Consider the following 24,481-nt stretch of genomic DNA (forward strand, 5'->3'; position numbering starts at 1 on the left):
CCGTGCAACCGTTTATATAAAAGCACATATCAGTTTCCATTAGACAAACAATTTCATTAATAAAATGACAGCAATTCAAAAAATGCCGATAACATCAATAAAAGCAACGAAAAAAGTTGAAATGTGGAAAAATTGAAAAATTGCTATGAGCGCGCAGTAGCTCTTGGAATTTTTCAGAGGCTAATAGCTTGCAGCTAACCTTCTGCTGCAGTATAAGCGTAGTTTTTAATTATTTATGCAACCAATATTGCTTTGTATAATGTTCGAAAAAAAACTCCGCGTTTTTTAGTAACTTTAATTTGCATGCATTGGCAATAATCAAAAGTGTTTTTCGAATGCAATTGTGTGCGCATGAATTGGCTTTGGATATGCCAGCAGTGTAGTTAGCATATATATTGCTGAATTTTAACCCAGAGCGTGTTCAAAATTTCTTTTGATGCTAGTTAAACATATTTACTGTTAGTTTAGCTTAGCGGCTTTGTTTGTTTTCAAATTTTTAAATTTTTTAGAATTTAGGTTAAAGCAATAATCTCATATCGTATTGTGATAGAGAGTGTCCTTAGAAGCATAGGAGCTACCTATACTGCTACGATATGTACTTGGTTGCAAGCCACAAGGGTGTTCCGGGAAACAAAATAGCTGATGAGACTGTCAAAATTTCCTACGTGGTGGCTATCAATCTAGTTCGAAAACAGCCTAGTTGCTAGAAACGATAAACCATAAAATTTCCGAAAGGACGGAAGCAGATGAAAGGGAGAAGGAATGGCTTAGGGGCATACAAGTCACAGCTCACAACTTACAGTCATCACATGTAAACCGAATGATCATAAGTAACAATAATACATGTAGAATGTGCAAGGAAGTAGGTTTTAGTGAGACGCTGGAACTCTTCCTCCGCTTCCATCCGGGCTTAGCTAAACCTCGGCTTAAATATCTAGAGGCTTCGCAGTTTAAGGTACGGAATGAACTTTCAAAATTAGATATGAAGTCTCTATTAAATTTGATGGTGTTTGTTTTACCATTTCGGTGGTGAGGTTGGGTTTGGCTGCCATCGAAATAATCTAATTTTAGGCTCAGAAAAGGTGCTGTTTCAACGGGGTTGGGCTATAGACAAAAGCACGTTAGAAAAGTGGGGTTGTTGGTCATGCAAAGGGGTGTTTGGTTGATCAGCGCTCCAAATAATACAAGCCTTTTGCAAGTATTACTTGGTGCCAATTGGTCAGGTGGAAGGGACTCCTTTTTCACCTTGGTCGGGTTAGAGGCCGATCTAAAACCTGTGCCGTGCTGTGGGTTCGGCAGCAGGCCGTAGTTCGACTCCACAATGAACTGAATATTCATTTATACTGCCACTATGTTTAAACCACAGCCACAAGGAATCTCCCCAAAGGGTCAAACACAATGAGCAGAGTGGAGCGTACTACAAAGGCTGACCTTTTTTCCGTGGTACTAGATTTAAGTCTTCCGTCAGACCTTGTAGCTTTTGCTACTACCAGTTGAGCACCTCTTTAACTCAATGACTGATGAAATTTGTAGCTTGAACTTCAAATGTCTTTTCCTTAGAAAAAATATAATTCAAAATCTACAATATCAGTTGAAGCTGAGTATTATAAAACTATTTATAACAGAGACTACAAGGTACGTTCCCAAGTAAACAGGACTTTATGAATCTACCGCCCCCTGGTGACGCCATCTATATGTCGACTGGTACGTTAGAATCTGTTATCTTTATATTTGTCCAGGGAAAATTTCATAACATTTCTCCGTCATGACATGCGCTGTCTCATCGATCGACGCTAGTGAAAGCAGAAGGAGAATATTTTGAATAAAATAAATTGATTTTGCCGAAAAAACCATTTGTTTTGTTTTTTTAAGTCCTGCTTACTTTGGAAATTTTGGCAAATTCTATCCCCAGCCCGCTGGCAGAGCTACAGTGCTCAGATCGAAGTTGAACAGGGCCACTCAAGAATCGCGTTGGAACACAAACTCTTCGTCTGCAATAAGTGGTGGTTTGACTCCAAGTACGCGATTCACTCCGAGGGAGTCGGTGAAATGGTAAATGGCTCCAATGTGAATGGCATCGGTCTGTGTGTGAAGTATGTTGAGCTTCAAGCAGACGACTGCAATGATGTTATCTGCGAATACATCCCAGCAAAAACTATTTGGAGAGTTCATTATGTCTCTTAACTCGCTGTGCAAATGTTCAAGAAGAAAACTTTGCTGAAAGAGTCGACTTGTACGTCCATGTATGGCCTGACAGCCAGCCAGTGTTTGTAATATTTTAATAAATTTTGATATTTTAATAAATATATTTGAAATTTTGTATCAAACACGCTCAGTTAAAAGCTTCGAATATCATTCGAAAATGTTTTAAAGATTTTATTTTCCATTATTTATTCATAGTATTTGCCACAGTTTATTTTTGGTGGCAACTCTGTTCTTAAAAAATTTAAAATTAAAGTTTTCTGCGATACTTTCCTTCTAATATAATATTGCACTAGTTTTGCTCTGATGTGGTGAGCACTGCTTTACATATAACTACGAAATTCTATGTCAACTCGCTCGAGCCACCGGGTTCACCCGAGGGTTAATGCAAACAAACTCCGTGTATTTACCATATGAAACATGAATGTTTATAAAAACTTGTTTTCTCTTGCCGTTTTTTGTGCGGAATATTAATAAAAGTGCTGCTGTTATTTTTATTTTTATTTTTGTTTTGTGTTTTGTGTTTTCTTGCCCGCGCGCCACCACCACAACCACTACATTGGATTGGATTGTTTGATTGCATGAATAAAGAATAAATGAATTGGAAAAAATCAATAGTCAGAGCGAGTAAAAACTGCTCGAATGCACAGCGCGTATTCAGTGTTGAATTATCGATGCTGAGTGTTGCACAAAAACCAGCACTCTCACACACACATACACGCACACATCAAGAGCATTGCTTCGAATATAGTTTTGTTGCTGCAAAAAGGATGTGCAGACACTTCACCAGTTGCTGCTGCTATCAGCTGCATTCTTCTATGCTTCGCGTGGCAACAACAATGCATTAACTGTAAGCGCGTTTGCTTATCTGTGTGTGTGTGTGTGCGTGTGACGTTGCTTTGTCAGCGCTTTTATTGTGTGCGCGTGTGTGTGTGTTTGTATATTGATTGTAATGTTATTGGTTTTGGGTTTTGCTGGCAAAACATAGAAATGCAATTACATCCGCTTTTCATCGCGGCGAAGCGTTCTCACTTTACACGCTTGTTTGACGCGTTGCGGTCGGACATGCCCACTTTGACGGAGCAACAACAGCAACTGCCGCCATGCAGCCACTGTTCAAAGCGCGCTTATTACATATGTATGTAGGTGTGTGTGCATTTGTATGTTGGTGTGTGTGTGTGTGATCTGTAATATATAAATGCCGTTTAATTTCACTTTTTATCTCAACTCATTTGTATTTCATTGTTGCTTTATTAATAGGTACTGTTTTTATTTGTTTGCATTTTAAATTGAAGCACTCACACACTTACACTAATTAATTTTGTATTGCGGTTGCAAGTTGCACAATTTGTTATTTTTTCGTTAAAAATAATAAATAAAATAAAATTCATGAAAGTTATAAATATTCCAAAGTACTGTAAACAATATTGAATTGAAACATCTTTGGGAGCTGAGGTAAAATCTAGTCCGATCTGAACAATACTTTCGGAAATTGTGGCGATGCCTTACATATACATATGTATATCTCTATAAGATTTCATGATATCATGATAAACAAAAGAGTTTCCATAGAAGGATATTATTTAAGAGGTCAGTTGTATATATGATATATGGTACAGTAGACCGATCTGAACAATTTTTCCAAGATTTTAGCGTTGAGCTGGATAATAATACCATAGCTTTTTAAACAAACTATTTTCCATACCCTTCAGTGTGCGTGGGGGCTATTCAATATTCCCTTTCCAGGGTGTAAAAAGTTGCCTATACGAGTACATATGTAAACTGCAACCCGTTTGTCTAAATATGATTTTATTAATTTTTAAATATCAAAAAAGTGGCAACTTTTTACTTTAACATATGTATAGTATATGTGGTTGGATATATATTTAGTAGCTCAAGAACTTGTTTTGTGTATCATCATTTCCTGTACATCAAATACAGGTTTTTTTCGTATACATATGTATAAGATATCGTGTAATTACAAGAATCCACATTCAATGTTGTATCCATTACTATGGCCCTCTGTGTGGATGTGTGTTTGTAAGCACGGAAATATTTGAAATATCTTACCTTATCGAAATCTATGCGATTTTTTGGCACTAGCACTTCTATCAGTGAGTCTAGGGGTCCAGAAACTATTCTACCATTTATATACATAATACCACCGGAACCCAATACGGAGCTCTGTAAATAGAGAAAATTTGAAAATTATTTTATTGAATGATGTAAAAAATTAAATTCTTTATTAAAAAGTATCACATCAACAAAACTAATTTGTATTACGAATAATAGTATTATCTTGACACTGAACTTCAGTATATGTATCTAAACACTAGATATTCAAAATATATGTACAATTTGAGTGACTTTTGAGTTTTAATTCGACCGATTAAGTTTTATGCCGGATTTGATAGCAAAAAAAACGAGAGATCTTTCGGAATTCATTCCGAGTGACCAGTAATCATGTTGAGACCCAGCTATGCATATAAATATAGTTTGGAGAGCGATTCAGGCTTTATCCTTATGATTAAAGAGACCATATTTTGTAAAAGAGACTACATTTTGAACTCAGTACTAAAATATTAGTTATCTTACTACCAATTCACATTACTGTTATAACTTAGCTTTTGAATGAATGAAGCTCAATTCCAAATCGGGTCGGGTTAGTTACTCTTTTCTTATTCCAACAAAAATTTAAATTATTGTGTAATTTTTCGTTTGAATAAAAATCTATCAGGCAAAAAAAATATTTCGCAATAAATATTTTTCAATTGTATAAAAATCTATAAATATTATTGTGCAATATTTTTCGATGAAATGAAAATATATAAAAGAATTATTGTACAATATTGATATTGATTGTATAAAAATCTGTAAATATTATTGTGCAATATTTTTCGATGAAATGAAAATATATAAAAGAATTATTGTACAATATTGATCGATGGTATTAAAATCCATAAAAAACTTGGGTAAACAAAATTATTGTGTAAAACATTTGGTTGTGCAATTTTCTTTTATTGAATAAAAATCTATAAAAAAATTATTTTGCAATACCTTTCTCTAGTAAAAATAACTAAAAAAATAAATTATTGTGCAATATTTTTGGGTCATATAAAAGTCTGAGTCACAATTAATGGGTTATAATTTTCGATAGTATAAAATTTTAGCAAAATTTTATTGAGCATTATTTTTAATTCGATAAAAATATAATTGTGCAATATCTTTTTTTATTATAAAGTTTATACAAAAAAAAAAAATATTGTGTAATACTTGACGCATGTATTAAAATTTATTTCGCTAGTAAAATATTCAAACAAAAAAATATTTTAGGCTTATTTCCGTTAGTATAAAAATTTAAAGAAATAAAAATCGACAGAATAATTTTTAGAATAATTTTTGATTGTATTACAATCTATAAAAAGAAACTTGGGTGAACAAAATTATTGTGCAATATTTTTTGAATGTAGTAAAATGTAAAAAAATTCTGCAATATTTTTCGCTAGTAAAAATTTCAAGCTAAAATTATTTTACATTTATTTCCGAAAGTATAAAAAATTAAACATATAAAATTCTAAAATTTTTTTTGCAATATTTTTGGTAATACAAAAATCTAAAGAAAAAGCTATTGTGCAATATTTTTCGATTGTATAAAAAATATAAAGAAATTATGTTCAATATAAGAACAAAAAATTATTATACAATATAATATATTTAGCTGTTGAAATAGCGGAGCAAAATTTTATTGCGCAATATTTACCGCTAGTAATCAATAGCCAAAAATTATTGCGCTATATTTTTCAGTATTATTTATGTATGTAATACCCGTATGTAATACATACATACATTTTACAATTTTCAACATTCCGACAAAACACTTCCCAACGAAATTGCTAAACTTTCGTTTTTGTGATTATTCTAAAATTATTCCTATACCTCGTGCGTATGTTATTAAGTTGTTAGTGCATCCGCTTGTATTAGACGGTAATTACAGTTAATACATTAACGTTGAGATTTAATTAAGTTTTGTTAAATGCGCTCGTAAAATATTTAAATTTAATTATGTAAATTTGCTGGAAATCCATTTCCCTGCGCTGAGTTTGGGCAATTACACTCCTCTCTGAAATATTGCATTAATATGAATTTTTAATGTTTATTTCCGCTTCATAATATGTTGCATGCAATATAGCAAACATTTGGCTAACACCACTGCTATGCGGTATCAGTTTAAGTGCCAATTAAACGTTAGCAGTTTGCGCTCACTGGCTTACCACTAAAATCTGGTTGCAACTACAAATAGAAAATTGTAAATTTCGCACAAATATTGCGGCTTACAACATATTGCTTGCGGTACAAATGTTTATTTAAAAAAAAAAGAAAAACAATTTTAATTACACGGAAAGCGTAACTGTTTTTATTTGATATGGGGCAAACAGTTTTGAACAGAAATTAACTGGCCGTTTTTCCCATAAATTAAATCATTTTTTTTAACTAAATTTTATTGGTTTTTAATAAATATATTTATTTGAGATTATTTTCTTTCAACTTGAATGCATCATTTTATATTTTCACGCTTTTTCAAATGCAATTCGCACATTATGTGCTTAAATATTTCACAAAAATATTCAAATATTTAATCGCCTAAATTGCAAAGTTTCCTCTCACTGACGCAGCGCTAAGTATCGCCCCATGCGAATCGAACATTTATGTGTGCCAAGTGTAGTTAAATGACATTTATTGATTGAGTTGGAAATCAATTCAGAATTTAACGTCAAATCTCCGCTGAGATTACCAGCGAGCAAATGTTTAATGCAAAATCTAATTTGCACCAATTTAAATATTTAAATAAATAAAACGCCCGGATGCGCATATGCGTATGTGTGTGTGTGTGTTTTGGTATGCGTAAATATTCAGCTATACAATCACCTCGTAATTGATGTCCGTATTGGCTCGTTTGTAAGAGTTTTTCGGTATGTCATATTGTACAATGTCAGCATCCATATTGGCGCTGCCGACGCCATAACCGGTGAATGTGTTTTTTGTTGATTTTGCCAATGAAACCTGCAAAATAAATTGATTGTTTGTAAATTTAGATTGTGTGAAATTAATACAGAAATAAATTTGGTTTAGTCGCAATTGAAATCGAACATTTACGATTGTAAATATTGTAATATTTATGTTTTAATGCATATCAAAATTACATGTCATAATCAACAATACAGGGTGTTTTTAGTTGGTTAGAATTTGCTGGAAGGCAGGAGATTGCTGTCAGAATGAACAGCTTTATTGACACTGATATTGAGTATTATTTGACGGATTTAAAACTCGGTTTGATAAATAAGCGAGATTGTTGTTTTTGTGGTGATTAAGAAATTAAGAAAACGTTACTATAAAACATAAAAATTTCATAAAAAACTAGTGTGCATATTTTCGTTTGTATAAAAATGTATATATGTACATATGTGAAGAAAATTATTACGCAATATTTTTTGATAATAAATATATTTTCACATCATCATTGTATACAAATCTATCAAAAAAAGTTATTGTGCAACAAAAAATTATTGTACAATATACTTTGCATAAAAATTTAGAATTGTGATATAAATTAGACAGTTTAAAAATGCGGTTTGCTGAATAAGCGAGTTTGTTGTTTTTGTGGTGAAAACTTTACTCCTATTGGTCAGTTTTACCGGTAAAATATTCGCGATTTCTAGGTTCTCTATAAAAAACTCAAATCATTAACAAGCTTGTAGGGCGGCACTTATGTATGTAGGTCATGAGCTGGATTGTTTTCAGAGAATCTGTTTGAGTTATCTTGGATAGGTTATTAGGTGCGTTTTATAAATTTAATATAAGGTCTATGCCCAATTATCAGAACATTTAAGGCTACACAACTCTACGGTAGCTATCGTTATCGGGCAAGCAGCCATCTCAAAATTAATGAGTCTGGTTATTTTGGACTTCTGACTTGGCTGAAATAAACTATTGTGCAAATATGCAATAATATAATAATATAATAATATAATAGTAATAATATAAAAATAAAAAAGTTATTGTGCAATATTTTTTCTGTAGAATAAAAGTCTAAATCTAAAACCATAGAAAAATTTATTGAGCACAGTTTTCGTTTGTATAAAGATTTAGAATTGGTGAATAGAATTATTGCGCAATATTTTATGATAATATATATATATGTACAAATTTAAACAAAAAATTATTTTGCATTAATTTTCGTTAGTAAAAAATCTAAATTCAAAAATATTGTGCAATATTTTAAATCTATCAAAAGAGTTAATCTGTAAATACTTATCGGCAGTATTTCAATCTAAACCAAAAATTATTGTGCGATGTTTTTTGTAATATAAATTTTGACGGATTTAAAATTCGATTTGATAAAAAAGTGAAGTTGTTGTTCTTGTAGTGATTAATAAATTAGGAAAATCTTGCTTTTCATGAGAGCTGTACTGGTAACGCATTCGCGACTTCTTGGTTCTCTACAGCCAACCCAAAAAAGGAGCCTGTAAGATAGCAGCTTAGGTCATGAGGCTGTGCCAAGTAGAAAAGCTTTTCAGTAAAATACTATAAAGGCCAAAACTTATTAGACTAAAATGGTAAAGTAAATTACTTTTCCTTGTTTGATTTGAAATAAGCACCCTTTACATGCCAGGCATCACATATTTTACAATTATGAAAAAGAATTATGAAAACTTTACATATTATAAAATATTGATCAAATTGAGCGAGTGGTGTTAAATAAATAAACGCGCATTTTTTCAATATTACATAGCACTATTATGTAAGCAAAAAATTTATATACAATATTGTAAATTTTTAGAATGTTTTGATATGAAGCAAAACGTACAAATACCTACATATGTATGTATATATTTTTACACATTCTTTAGCGGCCCTTCTCTCTTTTCGGGCTTTATAAAAAGAAAAACTCACAACATTTTTATGTACAGGACGTATACTATGTTGTGGGATATTTTTTGCCAAATAAAAATTTATAATAAAATTATTGTGCATTATTGTTTGGTACTATATAAACAGAAAACAATTTTATTGTGCAATATTTTTCTCTAGTAGAAAATATGAGCAAAATTTTATGGTTTAAAATTTTTCGGTAGTACAAAAATCAAAATAAAATATATTTGCAATATTTTTGCGGTACTATGTAAACATAAAAAATATTATTGCGAAACATTTTTCTTTAGTAAAAAATCTAAGCATAATTTTACTGTGCAATTTTTTTTCGATTGTGTAAAAATGTATAACAGGACAGATAACGGTGGAAATAAATCGAAGTAAAAAATTATTTTGCAATATCGAGAAATATTATATAAATAAATTTATAACATGCAACATTCTTTGCTCGAAATAAAATCTTAACAAAAGATTATTGTGCACTATCTCTTCCTAAATGTTTGGGTATTTTTGGCCGTCTTCTGAAAACCTGTAGTTCTGACAAAAAAATAAAAAATATTTAATCCACAGCATTGAAACGATTATTGGGACATACTCGTACGAGTAATGGTACCTCTTTAAAAACATGCATAATTAGAATTCAAAACAATCGTAAAAGCTTTCGTAACATATATCTTCTTTTAATCTGACAAATAATTTTTCCTTTGATTTTAATTAAATAATGGCTGAAAGCAGTAGCTTGTTTCCATCCAAAGGCTACATGTATAGTTGAGCGAAAATACAAAAGGGTATAAACCAGAAAAGTGAGTGTTAGGGGAGAGAGAGCTGTCAACATTTCAATGCTTTTTGCCTGTATACAGCAGAAAAACCGAAAATGAATAACAATAAATCAGTAATTGCAACCACGAATATACAATTGTTGAATGTATTTAACACTTTTTTAGAATTTAGGAATTATAAAAGCCCGGAGGCGCATCACGCTTTAGTAAGGGGAACGCGTCTTCGGCATGCTGACAGAGTTAAGTACCCAAGCCTCATCGTAAACAATAAGCTGTCGCGGAAACCCAACATCGACGAAAGAGCAAGGAAGGTATCAGTTGCAGTGTATGGTGGTGCCATTGGCAAATGGTGAGGACTCTCACCAAGGAGGCTCGAATGTTCAAAGGGATGCACTCATCTGTATTTTTGGTGCTTTTTTAACCTCACCAACTACTGGTTAAGAACCTGCTGTTTATAGCACCAGTGGATTTAGCCGCAAGGTGTATGGCCGCGAAAGGTGCGCTCAGACTCAGACAATCTGGGTAAGATGATTGTGAGCCTGAGCACTGTGAACACTTCGATTTCATTCTAAAATGCTTGAATTTTCAGGTTGCCAAGCTTAGTCCTTGTTGTCGTTTCTCTGCTTACATACCTTCGAGGGAGGCATGTGAGAGAAGGACTCGTTCGTGAAGTGAGGCGGTGAGCTCTTTCACGGATGAATTAAATGCTGCGGGGTAGGATGGTAGAGCAGTACACTACTAGGAAGTTTCCATTAGCCTCCAGTTTAGGCATATTTACTTCTGCGTCGTCTTCCAAGTGGAGGTGGCTGCCATAAAAATACCAGCGGATATACTGCTCCCATGCGCAGCGTCTTTCAGACTGTGTTGACTATCCACTCCGACTGTGCGCTCAAGACTAGTGAAGGAATATCTAGACTCCTTATCTCGAGTATCGAACCGTAATAGAGTATCGATTAGAGTTGTTTTGCCTGGCCATTTCGTGTTGCATATGACTATAAGGCTGTCCAGCTTGCTAGCACAGGTGTTTCACTATAAATATTTGCAAAATGAGAACCAGTAGGAGGTTCGTTGGCTTCTTGTGGCCTAATACTGGATTGTTGGGCTTCAGGCCATCGCAGCAAGTGTGGATCAACTAGCAGCAGCTGTGCAGTCGAAAGGTTCTTCTAGTCTACAATAAATCGGAAGAGGTTTATGAAGTTTTACGTTCTCAGAAAGTCCACCTTTTAATGATTGTTCCAACTGGCCACTGTCCGCTCGGAATTCATCCGATTGAACTTGGAACTGTTTGGAAGAAGATACTTTTAGACATCCAGGTGAAATAGGGAAAATAGAAATAAAATACCTAAGCAGAATTGTGTTAAGTTCAGGGCGGTTTGCTGATAGCTAATATATTGTCTGGCTTCACTATGGACTGAACATCACATTCTAAGTGCTATTCTCCTTCTAAGTTGAGGGATCGATCTTTTAACCTAGCCTCTCCTAGTGTGGGTTAGTACTAAAATGAGCAACATCAAGTCATACCTTGTTTCATTAGTACGCTCAAATATAAAGAAACTACTTCAAATTCTAGGGTCTTTCTCTAATAAAATGTATTACAAATTTAAAAATTCCCCGTTTTTGTGATATGCGAAAGCTATAAAACCCCTTACTTTAATATTTACTTACTTACATTCTTTTAAGTTTGGGATTAGTTTAGTTACCGAATCACAGTGAAATTCCAGCATTTCCAAACTATGTAATCAGCGCATGCAAAAATGTAGTGAGCCGTACAAAACATTTCCGAAAATATTCAATATATTTTTTCTATAAATTAAGCATAGATTTCACGCCATGTACGTGCAAAATGCTACCACGGCAACTAGCGGGGAGGGAAGCAACTATTTGTGCGCCCAAAAAGCGCGCCGGAGCGAATTGTTTTGGCTGAAGTCAATAATAGCGGCAAAGTCACGTTCGAATGGCGTGCATGAAAACTAAAATATAATTTGCATGACAGGCTTAGAATGTAACACAACGCAGATGGGAAGCATGGCAGCACTCACACACAAACGCCACATATATTGTTTTGGAAATTCGCTGTGTTTCTGATTTTGTTTTAGTTGCTGCTTGTCTGCGCTAGGCGAGTAACTAAATTAAGAGCTGGTTGATGTGCGACGTCGAGCAGAAGTCAGAAATGAGTTGTAGGTATGTGGGTGTGTGCACCTTACAAATGGCTGACAAATTGATCGAGCGCATATGTGTGTGTGGAGATATTTTGCATGACAGCGAGTGCTACTGTTGTACGGAAGATGGCAGAGTTCCGCAAGTGAACGGTGTGAGCGCTTGTGTTTCGCCTTAAGTGTACATATGTGTGAGTGTAGGTGTGCCCTGGCGTGTCACGAATAATTTACAGCATTGAGACAAATGTCTGTTATTTCTCAAAATTGTTATGGCGGAAGCAGCAAGCAAAGAAACAAAAACTACTTAAACACTTCTTCCACATACTGCAACACATACACGGCTGTATGTGTGTGTACCTGAGCGCGCATAGCAGGAAAAAGCATGCGAGACATGAAAGGCAACAACAGCCAGGCAGGCAAGCTTGGCAATAAGATAACAAAATACAGGCGATATAAGCACAGCTAACTGGGAGCAGTTCATGAGCAACATATTCAAGGCAGACAGACATATAAGACACATATGTATATACCAGAAATAGTTCTGCAATCAGTGTTGAGTTGTTGTTGTTGTTGTTGTTGTTGTGTATGTGGATGATGCACGTCGAACCATGTGACAGGAATATCGTTGGCTGAAGTCATAGCACACACACACCTACAAATGCCTGCGAGCCGATGTGCTAAAGGAAACAAATTTACTCATGAGCTCTCTCACACACAGCCACACATACTCACACATACAAGTGCCTCACTTGTCACTGCAAAATTGCATTTGCTTTGTTTCGTTTTCGTCTAAAGCAGCGGCGCTTGTGTCTGCATATCAAGCTTGCCAACGTGCCGCTGCCACATATAGAGCAGACACTGCGTATGAGTGACATTTTACCCACATGCAGGGGCATACCAGCACCAGCGCATTGGCGAATATGTCAAAATTTTTGTGTGTTTTTGTGCGTGTGCGCGCTCTTTTCTGACACTTTGACAAATTGAAATTAATGGTAATCATGCAATGAATAAAATAAATTTGCTCCACAAATACGCACACACACACAAACAAACACAAAACTGATTCGCCTGTCAGAAGTGCTCTTCATATACAAGCGTACGGGGGTAGCTACACCACCGGAGCTAATTTTTTGCGCGCAGCTGTCCGCTTATGCCGCTACTTTGTCAATTCACTCGCCGAACTAATACTCGGGATTTGCGTTCTTGTCTGCCAGCGCTTGTAGGCAAATGGTTTTTAAAGGCGCTGCGCATGGTATGTGCATAGTGTAACTGTCAAGCAGTGAATCAAGCGCAAATGATACAGATAAATGTTAACCCAGTGGATTTGCGTTATTCCAGTTCCTTGAGCCTTGACTATTTATTCATTTTTATTTTTTTGCTTGTCTCAACCTGCCATGACATTTGACGAATATCTGTGTTCATTTTTCATGCGAGTGCTAGATTTATACACACACATGTGACCTGGCAGTATTATACTTGTATACCAAGAAAATATGTTAACTTTGGACAAACACAAAATATTCCTTAGATGAACTTTTTTTTATCGCTTAGTTTGTATGGCAGCTATATGCTATAGCTCTTCGACCTGAACAATTTCTTCGGAGATCACACTCTTACGTTAAACAATAACACATAAAAAATTTCATGAAGGTATGTCGTTAGCAAAAAAATTTTTCCATACATGCACTTGATTCCGGTTCTTTAGTTTGTGTTGTAGCTATATACTATATTGCTCCGATCTGAACAATTTCTTCGAAGATTACATCATAGTCTTGGGTTATATTCCATACAAAATTTTTTAAAGATATCTCGTTAAATGAAAAAGTTTTCTCTACATGCACTTGATTCCAATCGTTCAGTTTAGCGCAAAATTTTGTTTTACTTTCTAAGAGGTTAATAAGTTTATATATTTTGGGATACTTGTAAGTCACCTCTTTGTTCACATTTCAGGAGGTCAATGGTGTTTTTGTCTGCAGTTGGTCAAGGTCAATGAATTTACGTTTTATGAGGTCAATAACCCTTTTGTTTACATTTAGCCAAGTTCACAACATTGGCTTACATTTAGTCAAGTCAACAACCTTTGTTTACATTTTGTGGGATCAATGGCACCGTTGTTTGTAAGGTCATTGACTATTTTGTTTACATTTCGTTTGGGAGCACAATGATAGATTTTTTTACATTTACAACCTTTTAGTAAAACTTTTTATTTGATGAGATATATTCATAACATTTGACATGGGTTGTTGTCTAAGGAAATAACGCAATGGTCGAAGATATGGTTTTGATTCAAATCTCATCACAGCGCAACATTGGCAGACAGCTTCCTGAGGTCACTTCATGACTTTTTAATCACATCACGTCAAGGCGTCTGATTTTTATAGAGCCAGCTAGCTACCTAATTCCATTTAGGTAGTGTTGATAATGGACAGGCCAAAAAGCTTCTCCCACTAGGCTGAAGGCAACTTAATAATGTTGTGGAGCATTTACCCCTAAGATCGCACCTTGGGAAAATTGGAAAAGATGATTCCGCGGGTGATGCGACGCTGGACCATTAACTACGCGGATGCCCAGTCTTCAGCCGGATGAGACAAGATATATACCACAATGTTCAATGCTCCAACTTAAGACACATTGAGCAGCTGAAGTGGAAAAAATTAAGTTTTTTTTATCAAATCCAAAGAATTGTTGCATAGGTATTAATTTGGTTACTACTTGGGAGCACAATGATGACCTAAATGACACTCCTGCCCCTCCCTTTAATATCAAACAACCATTTTCATAAAACCACTACCTTTAATTTATCTCTAGGACACTCTACTCTGAAATAAAGACTATAACTAGTTTTGTGCTTGCATACTCAATTTGGAAGAGAGTTGGCCATTATTACTGAGAGAAAAAAGCAAATTTTTCGAACTATTTAATTAAACAATTTGAAATGAAAATCGCTGCCAATAAAACCACTCATTGACCATGTACAATCAAAATGTTCGAAAATGGCGAAAATCAAAAACTGCATTGATTCCATTTAATTGTTCGGCAGTGTATGCCCACAAAGAGTGGAAATAATTGACAACAGTTCGGTATAAAACTACAAAACCGCCCGAAGCGTACACGCAATTCACTCAAATTAAACCACCCGCACAATCAAGGCAATCGGCAAGTCATTGGACATGCAGAAAAAAATGAGAGAAGTTAACTAATTGCAGCCAGCAACAATTCAAACAAACCACTCATGCAATTAAGAGCGTCAATTTTTTTCCACTACCTGATTTCCACTCACCCTCACGCTGAAAGAGTTCGGCGACAGCTCGATGCGCCACCAATTCTTTTATGTTAGGAAAGGTCTCATTGCTATTGTTCTTGTGCGCGTCAAATGAAATGAAATTCGAATGAAAATTACAGATGAAAATCAACAGCGCCAATTAATGTGCGACAACTTCCTGCCATCTTATGCCTATATACAAACCGACTTCGCGTTTGTCTTGCTCTTTCGCCAAAGTTGTAAGTGCAATGAGCAAGAAAATCGTGGGCTGAGAAACAAAATGAAAAAAAAAAAACGCGACGGCAAAATCAACACGTAACCACTTAAGAGTCAATTACTCATTGATATGCATGAAGTGGTTTTAATTTGAGTATTTGTCGACGTTGCGCTTTTTGACGTTTCTCCCGGCATTCTGAATTTTCTTAGTACGAGGGAGAGGGCATAATATGCGGTTTGCGGTTAAGGCTACACAATTAGGTGGGTTGTGCGCGAAAATGAGCTTGCTTGCTCATTTCCTTTTGATATTGAATATTTAGCATGAAAAAAATATTATTTGTTATGAATACCATGACATTGATTCTTTTTAATCTAAAAGCATGAAGTGAATTTTTGTATTGAATTTTTGTTGTGTTTGTTCTCATAGATACTGAGTAAAAGGTTGTTGTCATAATACAAATTCTTCACATTCTTTCAAGCCATTGCTAAAGGGTTTCATTTATAATTTTCTTCTTCTTATTCTTCACCAGCATAGACACCGCTTACGCGATTCCAAGTTAACAATGGCGCGCCAGTCCTTCCTTCTTTTCGCAACGTGACGCTAATTGCAGATTCCAAGCGAAGTCAGGTCCTTCTCCATCTGGTCATTTCAACGGAGTGGAGGTCTTCCTCATCCTCTGCATCCCCCGGCTGGTAATGACCCAATTCTGGAGAACGTCTTGGAATCGACATATTGCGGTCTTCGGCAACACTTGTCTGCGTGGCAGCAGTATTTTCATTACTTCGAGCGGTTCTTTGTTTTATTGGAACTAGAACATTTTGTAAAGCTGGACAATTATTACGACTATACTGGCAAAAGCGCAGGGTGGCAGTGTTATAATCCAATTTCATCTGGTTTAATATTGTCGAAGGACAGTGCATTAAAACTTTTAGAGAACGTGAAAACGCCCCGATTAATTGAGCTTTGTGGGCGTGGCGTCTTGTGCTTAGAGCTTATTCTTGATAAAAAGCTAAATATTGAGGACAAAGTTAGAAAAGCATCGTTTGTCTTATATTGCTGCAGAAGAGGTGTGGGGAAAAGATAAAAACTCACACAAAGGATGGTGTTTTGACTCTACGAAGCCACAGTTAAGCCAATATTGTTATATGTTGAATTCGTTTGGTAGTGGGTGTTCAAAAAACTCACGCTAGCTAACAAGCTTAGGCGTTTTCCAAGAGCGGCTATCATCAGTATTTGCAGTGCACTACTGACTATGTTATACCAACAAATGGTAGCACCCGTGGGTATTGCCGGCAGGTGTGTAGCTACGACGGTATTCTCCTTTCACTCAACTGCACTCCTTAAATACAAGACCACTGCGTCGCAGAGGCCACTACAGGTTTATCTCTGCTCACATACCGACGAGGGACATTTGAATGGGGAGAAGTCGCTGCACTGAGTTTGTTCACAAATGGGTCGCGGATTAGCGGGAACATTGGAGTGCAAGTTTTCTGTTAGGAATTTTCCGTCAGTCTCTCCTTTAGATTACCGGACCACTGAAGTCTTTGTCAGGCTGAAGTGGCTGCTATAAAGCAGGCGTTAGGCGTATCGCTAAGAAGTGCAGCCTCTTTCATTCACTCCAACAACAGAGTGGCAATATCAGCGCTGAGTTTGGCAACTGTGCGCTCAAAGCTAGACAAGAAGTGTTTTTTTTCAGTAGAAATTACAGCCAGCTACTTCGTCATCAGATTCGTTAGATTGCCGGATCATATTAGAATCGATGGAAGTGCGAAGCCGATGAGTTAGCCAAGGAGGGTACAGATGCACTGCTAATATCGGAATGAGATCGATTTGGACATCCACTGGTGTCTTACTTTCTAGCAGGCGCTGGTCAATGACCGGATCCGTGCGACTGACAGATCCGTTTGACCTAGATTATATTGCAGGACATCATCTGAGGCCTTAGCAAATATCATCTTAACGCAATAGTAGTCGTTCTTACTGAACATTGTCCAATAAAAACTCTTGCTCAGGCAAGGAAAAACTCTTAACGGACGCTAGTTTCTAAACTTGTATTGAAGAGAGTGAGATGGAAACATTCAGCCACTTTCTTCTCCACTGCCTAGCCTCTGCAATACTATGGATAAAATATCTCGGCAGTCTTACCTTCGGCGAACCAGGAGGCATTGGCAAATTTGTTATAGACTCAAAGGGCTTTGTAGATTCGTAAGGATTTTATGGTCTCTAGTATAGAAGTTAGGTATCAGTAGAATATAGAATCTTAGGTATCACAACGAGTCGATGTCCAAATGAAATCGCTGTTTGAATTGACCTTTTTTAGTCATGCTTAAAAGTATCGCCTTACGTAAATACAGTTTTATCTGCGTTTTGAGTAATTGAGTATATACAAACAAAGCAAAAAAAACACGAAATCACAACCGAATAGTTTAGCATGTTTTGTTTAATGACTCACTTATTTAGCAGACATTAGCCCTGATATTTGAATTACATGCATTATATATGAGCTGCAATACAATAGTGCATTTGCAGGGTATATACTGGCAGAGCATTTTATCATACAGGGTGCGACAAAATTAACGAAAAATTGAGTTTAGGTTAAAATGAGACTTCAATGAAGAGGAAAAGTAGAAATTTAATATTGTTGGATGAAAAAGTGGCTGCTAGAGGGATGTCTGAAAGATATTTCCTGTGCTTTGAAGGAGTACTTTCCTTTCTTTAATTGAACATATGATAGTTATAAGCTTGTTTCAAAGAATTGCGTTGATTTTTAATACATATGTATACTTTTTTTAAACATTGCACTTAAATTTAATTTTCTATACAGAGCTCTTTCAAACAAAGCCACAGCTACATTATTATACATTTAAAAATTTAAAATATTAATTTCGATTTTGCAACAAATTAATTTTCAAATTGAAACATGCAACATTTGAATTCAATCGGGTACCATGATATGCACAAACAACTTTTTCGAATATTTTTAAATTGTCTTTTATACGGTTTCGAAACTAAAGTTGTTGACATTCAACTTATTTGGGTCACTCTGTGTTTGTGTTTGTGTAGATTTTAGCTGCTAATGGCTGCCAAATTAGTGCTTTAATGGCTTCAGCAGTGCGCTGTAGCAACTAGTACAGTTTTATTGACATAACCCAAATTGTATTGCAAGTAGTATTTGCATTAACGGTACAACAGTTACTGCCGCAAGTTCGTATTTGACTTTTGTTATAGCACAACTGCACAAAAGCGGTTGTATATAAGGCACTTTCACCAGTTCCATGTAAATGTAGCTGGACAAATACATAAAGAAATATATACGCATAGGTATATGCATGTGGGGCAGGTGAAAATTTTTCAGTCAAGGCTTCCCTTGCTTTGCTTGTTCGGCTTGTTTGAAGTTTGTTTATATATGACAGCCTCATTTTTGAGAATTTAGTGTAATTTAGGCTTATACGATGAGTTGGACAGATAAATTTATATACAAGAACAATAATTTTAAGTTGAACAGAAGCTTTAATACCCTTAATAAAAAGAGAAAAAAAGTCTATAAAAGAATGGGGATTCAGTATGTAGGACAGCTTTATATATTCAATAATGCTCCGATCTGATCAATTTGGTGTAATATTATAACGTTGCCTTAGGCAATAACCCATTTCTTTTATTATAGATACCAAATAAGGTAGTTTTCCATACAAGGACTTGATTTTGACCGATCATCCGATCATCACAATTCCTTTGGAGATTATACCATTACTTTGAGCAATAATTCCCACGAAATATCGTGAAGATATGGAGCTTTCCACACATCACTTGATTCCGATCGCACTGTTTGTACGGCAGCTATATGCTAAAGAGGTCGGCAAAAATTCCTCTTAGTTGTATCCTTCGCGCGGGTGTTGACTTGGCAATGGGTGTCGCAGCTTACAATGTCATGATCTCATGCTGGCTTCTGTCAGAGCCGTAATAATGCAGGCATGTGGCTCCTAGCGAAGGCTGACGTATTTTCCCAGCTTTCCCTTGGATGTTGGACTGCTTTGTATGCATCCTCAGAAATAGGTGAATAACTAATACAACGGCCATTGCTAATAAGGTTCCTGGCGGTAGGTATAAAACACTAGGGACAGAAACCCCCAAATCTCATGGAGGAAAACAAAGGAACGAAACGGACTGAAATATCGGTCCAAACGTCGGTGGCAGATGAGGCTGCTACAACAGCGATGTTATGGGCTGTGTCGCCAGCAGCACATCCACTAGAACGGGTGAAGTTTGCGGTAAGTGTAGTACTACTGCCAAACCAGCTTTACAGCCCACGGGTGCCACTGTCCATGAAGACTCGGAACCAAGAAAGCGCTGTAAGCATTAACGCAGAAAAAGAAGAAAAAGAGCTGCTTCGCTCTCCTAAGCAGGCGATCGAGGGTTCAGGTTCTGGTAACAAGAGGGATCCCCGGAAGAAGCCAAACAAGAAAGGGTTGAAGGCAAAAGTGAGGTACAAGGCGGCAGTCTAAATATGTAACCCTCTTGAGGGTAAGTGCAGCTATAAGGAAGAAGAGTAGAAACGGTTGGCTTGGGCTGGAGAGTAGGTAAAGAATAGACGGGCACACTTCGCCACTCGAAACTGGTGTAAGGCCTCGCTGGAAAGATGCAGCGTTGGACGGAGAGCGAATCGAAGCCGCCACGAAAAGATGAAGTGCAAAGGTCTATCCTGGAAGCTAGATTTCCAGCACGCGGACAAACCGCCAACGTCCAAGTCAGCGGCGGTAGCCAATGAGATTGCGGAACGTCATTTGACCCTCGCGCTCATAGACCGCAGTAACTCGTTGAGACAAATGTCACAAAAGCGGTCGAAAATAGTACAAATTAAGCTATTGGAAGCACTTTTCTCGATAATGGATGCCGAACCGAGCGCACCCATGCCGTCATTTGATGGAGCAGGATGGCTAAGCGGAGTCAAAATGTTAAATTGTAACGACGACGTGACGACACCATGAGTAAGGGAAGCGGTCGGAAGGCTTCCAAGCCTGTGGGAAGGAGCGGAACTGGAGGTGGTGGACACATAATATGCTCTGCGGCTGTTACAGTGACAGAATCCGGACGTGCCAACTAGCGACTGCAGGGTGCTAAGCGTGCCGAAATTCATCAACGAAGATGGAGACCAAAGCAACATACTCCATATCAATAAGGCGGGTTCGGGAAGATCATGTGGGGCGTTGTGGGGCGTGTGCTTATAGAGCCAGAAGCATACAAGACTTGCAACTAGCGAATATTTAATCAGATAATGCGTGTTAAAATTGTATTAAAGCGGACTCATGCGCTTAAACCACTCATTATCTGCATATATAAGACCCACCCGCAACAACAACAATATTTACAAATTCGCTGCCGGATGCGGTGTGGACAGCAGCAAGCAAAGTACAAACAATGTCGCATTAATGCAAGTAGGCGCAAACAACAACAAATGGTTAAGTGCGAAAGAATATGTTGTTGTTGTTGTCGCTGCCTTTCGGCTCGTTCGACCACAATTTCAATTAAATATAATTAAGTGCATGTCAATAATTACATTTTAGCCATTAAAAAGTCATTTAAGTGCTTTATTGCATTTCGTTGGCAATATTATGCATACAACAACAACAACAGTGGCAAAAAAATAAGGCCGCGACGGCAGCGAGAAACGCGCGTTTTTATATAGACGCTTTAAAGTTGCTAAAGCGCTTTGTTTGTTGTTGTTGTTTTTGATACAGTCACACACAAACATACAAATTAAAAATCAACCCCTAAATATATAAAACAACAACACTTACAATTATCGCTACATACGCATACACTTCTCCACGCGCTGGGTTCCTCGCTCTGCTCTCCTCTCTTTGTTACACATAAACTCCGCATTTGATTATGTAACTGTTTAATAGCGCTGTGCATTTTAAATAAATTGTTCTACATTAAGCAAAAGCAAAAGCAAAAATGTGCCAGCAAAGTGTTACAAACTTTGCTACAACAACAACGCATACAGCATGCGGCATATCGCGCGTATGTTGTAATGCGCCTAAATGTATGCTATTTGAGTTAAAATTAATATCTTTTGGCGTTTATCGCGTGCGTGCGCGCATTTATCGCTGTGCACTGTGGCGAGCATTGCAAATTAAATTTATTACTGTACTTTTAATTATGTTGCATTTAATGAATTAATGAGTAGCAAAATGTCAGCGCAAAAGGGTGCGCCAAACGCACACGCCACTGATTAATGTCATATTCCTTTTTTCGCATATTTTTTGTGCGCTAATTTTATACGCGCACTTTTTTGTCGCGGTTATAAATCAAGAGTTATCTTGAAAGTTGGAATTTAATTGGAAAATACGCCGCGGCTGATGATGGCTTTGCGTTCTTTTTTCGCTTACTGAAAAGTGTGGCTTATTTTATTCTAATGAAATCGAGTTCGCTCTTATTGACCGCTTACAATGAAGCTGAATAATGAAAATGAAGAAATAAAGTAAAAAAAAGGAAATATAATAAGTGCTTAATGCTTTCGTCGATTTTCCTGGAAGCACGGTTTACTGCGGAAAATTCTAAAAAATTCTGTCAGATAAAAGTTGAATTAATTTCGAATAAAGAAGTAAGTATATATTTCAGGCTTTTTTTAAATGGTTAACATTTAATGCTGAGAATATGGATATTTTCTGTCATAGTCAAGTCTATAAAGAAGACTTTCTTAAAATCTCTGGTTAATCGGTCCAATAAAACCTGAAAAATCGTTGGTATTGTTTTGAGAAAGACAGTTTCAAGAAAACGCGTTTTTTCTGACAGAAGCAGTTTGGCAGCCGAATAAGCAAAATATCTACATACATATTTATAGTAAATCTACATACAACAAATACTGAAATGCATTTTCCAAATAGATTAGATAAAGGCTTTAAGTAGTTATGTTAAGTTAAGTTAAGAGTTCCATTCTAAAAGCCATCTCACTTGGGAAACTTGGAACGCCAGAACGTTGTGCTACCTTACTAGTAATAATATACATAGATCACTACACCTTCACATATCAAAAAAGCACTTTGAGCCTATCACAAATTGTTTGAGATGGCTAGTGTCAGTTTCGGCTAAGTCTTCTGGTTCGTTGAAGGTAAGACTGCCGAAATATCTCAACTTAATTTTAGCAAAGGTTGGACAATGTAAAAGGAAGTGCCTGAATATTCCCACCTCACCTTCCTCTGTACAATTTTGACACTTGCGTCCCACAATACTTTTAGCCTATTGAATAATGTTTTATAAGAACTGCTAAGATAGCGGCAAGATAAACTTTCCTAAGGGAAAGCAGTTCAGTAGATTTTCTGCGTTCTACTATATTACAAAAGGATCTTGTAGTCACACAGGAGATCTCGTCGACCAACGCCTGCTAAGCGCATGTGAGGTTTCTTGCACTAATGCTAGAATTCAAGACGCCAATGGTTATCCAACACGATTCCAATCCGATGTGAGTGGGGCAAGGGTGCGCTCTGTTGCTAGTTTATCGGCTTTGTAGTTAGCAGCGAATTCGCTATGACCAGGCACTCAAACGTAGCTGATGAAGAAGTAGTGAGGACAGACTCTCCTTGACTAGCTTTGTTAACACCGTTAGCAGGTTCAGCTCTGGTGGAGTCGCTCTGGTGACGAATCCTATAAGAGGCTGCATTTCATAGTATTATGTCTACTAACACCTTACTAGTAGCCAATCTTGCCTGAAAAACACTATAGCGTTTCGGTAGCCTAAGGTTAAGATTGACGTAGTGCTCCTTGACGGAACCTTCATCTACAATGCTCTTTCCTAACTTCGACCCATCCGTGAAAAGGCTCACTGCGGCTCTTCTTTCGACGCCTCCTTATCGTCATATCCCTTTTTGGTATGTATGTGAACAAAAGGCGACAGAGGTAGCTCCTGCGTCGCTGTGATTAGCAATGCAATTGAAGGAGCAGACAATTTCGTCGCGTTCTTGTTCTGATCCATACATATACCCAAATTAAAAGCTAATTTGACTAACTGGAACCGAACATTGGACATTTGGACGTTCTCGTATAGACAGAAGCAAGCAGTAGTCACCTGGTGCCAGGAACGGACTTAAGGTTGATGTATACGAACTTCCGAACCATGCTTTCTCAGCATCGAGCGAGTCAATATTCCTCTCCTAGTGATTCACCTGGGCAATCGCTTTTTTTAGACTATCCAATTATTGACAGTACAGGTCCGATTTAAAAGTTTCATCCTCAAAATATATTGGATAAAAACAATCAATAAACTGTGAGAAAAGTTTTCTTTATACTAAATCAAATTTTTCTAATGCAATATAGCATACACCGCTCGCACTTATGGTATACAACGCTAGATACATATTACCATCTATTGCTACAATGATTGATTTCATTTAAAAAAACATACATATTGAGATTATGGCAAAGATTTACTATAAAAAATCAGTGTTATCCAAATTCTTCTTAAATAGTTTAGATAGTAGCCAAAATACAGGTCCTCAGTTAACCGAAATTACTCAATATTAACATATAGTATGGTGGTTGGTTGGTAGAAAAGGGAAGGTGAATGAGCACTAGACATTAGGCGGCCGCACTTAGGCCAACATTAGACTCATTGTGCTGCCGGGTGTTAACCAAATTAACCCTTATCCAGCACCTCAGTGGATATGGTAAGAAATCCGATTTTTTTCGACCCCAGCTGCACAATGTCTCTTTAATTTTAGTAGTGGGAACCATGGAATATATCCCGTCTCATCCGGCTGAAGACTTGGAATTCACATACTATAGATAATGTTCCAGCGTCTCATTATCCACCTCTACTCTGAATTCCAATTTTCTATATTTCTGAAGATGAGATCCTAAGAGTAGGTGCCCTGTAGTAATCCCAACATTTTTCCTAAGCTTCCTTCTGACTATAAGTACGAGCTTCTTGGTCTGTTCA

General features: G+C 36.5%; 1 protein-coding gene across 2 annotated transcripts in view; it reads right to left on the reverse strand.

The window, feature by feature from the left end:
* The window catches only part of LOC120769265 (ras-GEF domain-containing family member 1B), a 243,140-nt gene that overhangs the window by 146,652 nt on the left and 72,007 nt on the right, over positions 1 to 24,481 (reverse strand). Inside the window, exons 3-4 of one of the 2 annotated variants that reach the window (XM_040096171.1) lie at positions 7,129 to 7,263; positions 4,273 to 4,386 (exon numbers count right to left, since the gene is read on the reverse strand). In XM_040096171.1, coding sequence (XP_039952105.1) covers positions 4,273 to 4,386; positions 7,129 to 7,263 — 249 coding nt within the window. The remainder of the gene's footprint in view (positions 1 to 4,272; positions 4,387 to 7,128; positions 7,264 to 24,481) is intronic. The other variant, XM_040096172.1, reaches the window with a different exon arrangement.

The sequence above is a fragment of the Bactrocera tryoni genome, chromosome 2 (assembly GCF_016617805.1).
Source record: "Bactrocera tryoni isolate S06 chromosome 2, CSIRO_BtryS06_freeze2, whole genome shotgun sequence".
NCBI lineage: Eukaryota > Metazoa > Arthropoda > Insecta > Diptera > Tephritidae > Bactrocera > Bactrocera tryoni.